We start from the raw sequence: 1,755 nt of genomic DNA on the forward strand, positions 1-1,755 counted from the left end.
TTTTTTAAATTTTAAATTACTTTACAACATTTAAAAAGTTTGAATATTTCATGTAGCAATTGACTTCCCAGCTTCTCTTTAAAAATTGGAAGGTTTGACAACACTGGGTCCACATTCCCATAAGACATCAAATAAAGCCCCTTCTGCTTCAGCTCCTCAAAATCTTTACTGAGACTTAACTAATAAAACAAGAAAAGGAAAAGGTGGATAGTTTTCCTGCAAAAGTCACTTGATGTCTTTGAGTGCTCTGTCAATCCCACTTGAGCAATATTACTTAAAATATTAACCTGATATTATCTTTCAATATTTTCTAGGATTCCTGTATCCTAGACACAGTTTCTGTTTTTGAAAAATAAAGTGTATGCCTGACTCAGATAGACATAGATTTGTTGAATGAATTGTAAAAAAAAGGCTAAGATTCTAGGCTGTTATAAACCCTGTCTCCACTAGGAGGCAGCTCAGTGTCATGAAAGCTCTGGCAAGAGAAAGGGGAGACCAATAGAAAAGTGCTGGTTGACAAGCTAGGAATGAGAAAAAGGAGGGGGCTGTCCATTTGAGTTGAGACAAGAATTCTGTTTGGTCTCTGAAGTTTCTGAAACTTGGAGGAACTCTGGGTGTAGAGGAAGCCAGTGGAGAACTTGGTAAACTACCATAATAATTCTGTCCCCTAATACTCTCAGAACCCTTTCCTCCAACCTCACTGCCAAAGTACTAGTTCAGATCTTCAACATTCTCACCCGCACTATTGCAAAACTAGCCATTAATTGGCCTTACTTCTTCCTGTCTCACCCATTCACCTCCAACCTATCCTCCAAAACCAGCAGCTTCATATCACTTCCCTGCTGAAAATCTTCAGTGGTGACCAGTTGGATTAGGATGCTGTCCCCAAACTGGTACACATATAATTCTTCAAATATCAAAAATCCTGTCTTTCCAACCTCATCTTCTACCACTCCCTTGTCCATACATTTGACCTAAGTAAATAAAGATGTTGAGTGTCATTAACAGCTGTCTCCCCAACTAGACTGTAGGCTACATGAGAGCAGGTATTGTGTCTGTCCTTGTACAACATTGTACCCCCAACATCTACCATAGGCCTGACACAAAGTGGGCATTCAGTATATATTTGGTGAGTAAATAAGTATATTAATAAATTATAATATGACATTTTATTGAGCACCTCATTTATTTTGTTTAACCCTCACAAGAACCCTATGGGCTAAGTGGTATTATTATACCTGTTTTGTACAGGTGAAACTGAGGGAAGTTGTCTTCTTTGCCAAAGTCACACAGCTCATAACTGGCAGTGCCAGGAAGCATATCAAGGGGGATGACTGCAGAATGTATACAGTCTGGCTCTAATTACCTCAGGCAGTTTGAAAAACAGTTTTCAAAATGGCTTTAGACTTTTGGTTAGCTTGCACCCCTAGTTAAGCTACAGCCTACAGTCTCAGGAGACCGATCAGTCTTCTTCTATTCTGGCCTGCTGGTGGCCAAGGCTTCTTGGCTATATATCCATTTCTCCAAACTGACCTAGAATTAGCAATATGTGCCAAGAGGTAAAGAAATGGTAGCCAGAGAGGTTGCAGGAGAAACCAGAACAAATAAATGGCCCAGATACGAACATTTCAAGAAGGAAGACTGAGTTAAGAGAATGAAGTGTAAGGAAGGATGGCTAGATGTGATCATTAATGACCACCCAGGGATCAACTTTCACAGAGAGTGATGGGGCAGGAGGCAGAATACAGGGGCCTG

The 1,755-nt window shown here is 40.1% G+C and overlaps 1 protein-coding gene across 1 annotated transcript in view; it reads right to left on the minus strand.

The window, feature by feature from the left end:
• ANKRD22 (ankyrin repeat domain 22) overlaps positions 1–974 on the minus strand; it is a gene marked incomplete at its 5' end in the record, with an annotated part of 12,789 nt that extends 11,815 nt beyond the window's left edge. Inside the window, one exon of the mRNA XM_019651491.1 lies at positions 798–974. Within this exon, the coding sequence (XP_019507036.1) occupies positions 798–974 (177 nt within the window). The remainder of the gene's footprint in view (positions 1–797) is intronic.
• Positions 975–1,755: the final 781 nt, after the last annotated feature.

Source organism: Hipposideros armiger, unplaced genomic scaffold (assembly GCF_001890085.2).
Source record: "Hipposideros armiger isolate ML-2016 unplaced genomic scaffold, ASM189008v1 scaffold_161, whole genome shotgun sequence".
Classification (NCBI taxonomy): domain Eukaryota; kingdom Metazoa; phylum Chordata; class Mammalia; order Chiroptera; family Hipposideridae; genus Hipposideros; species Hipposideros armiger.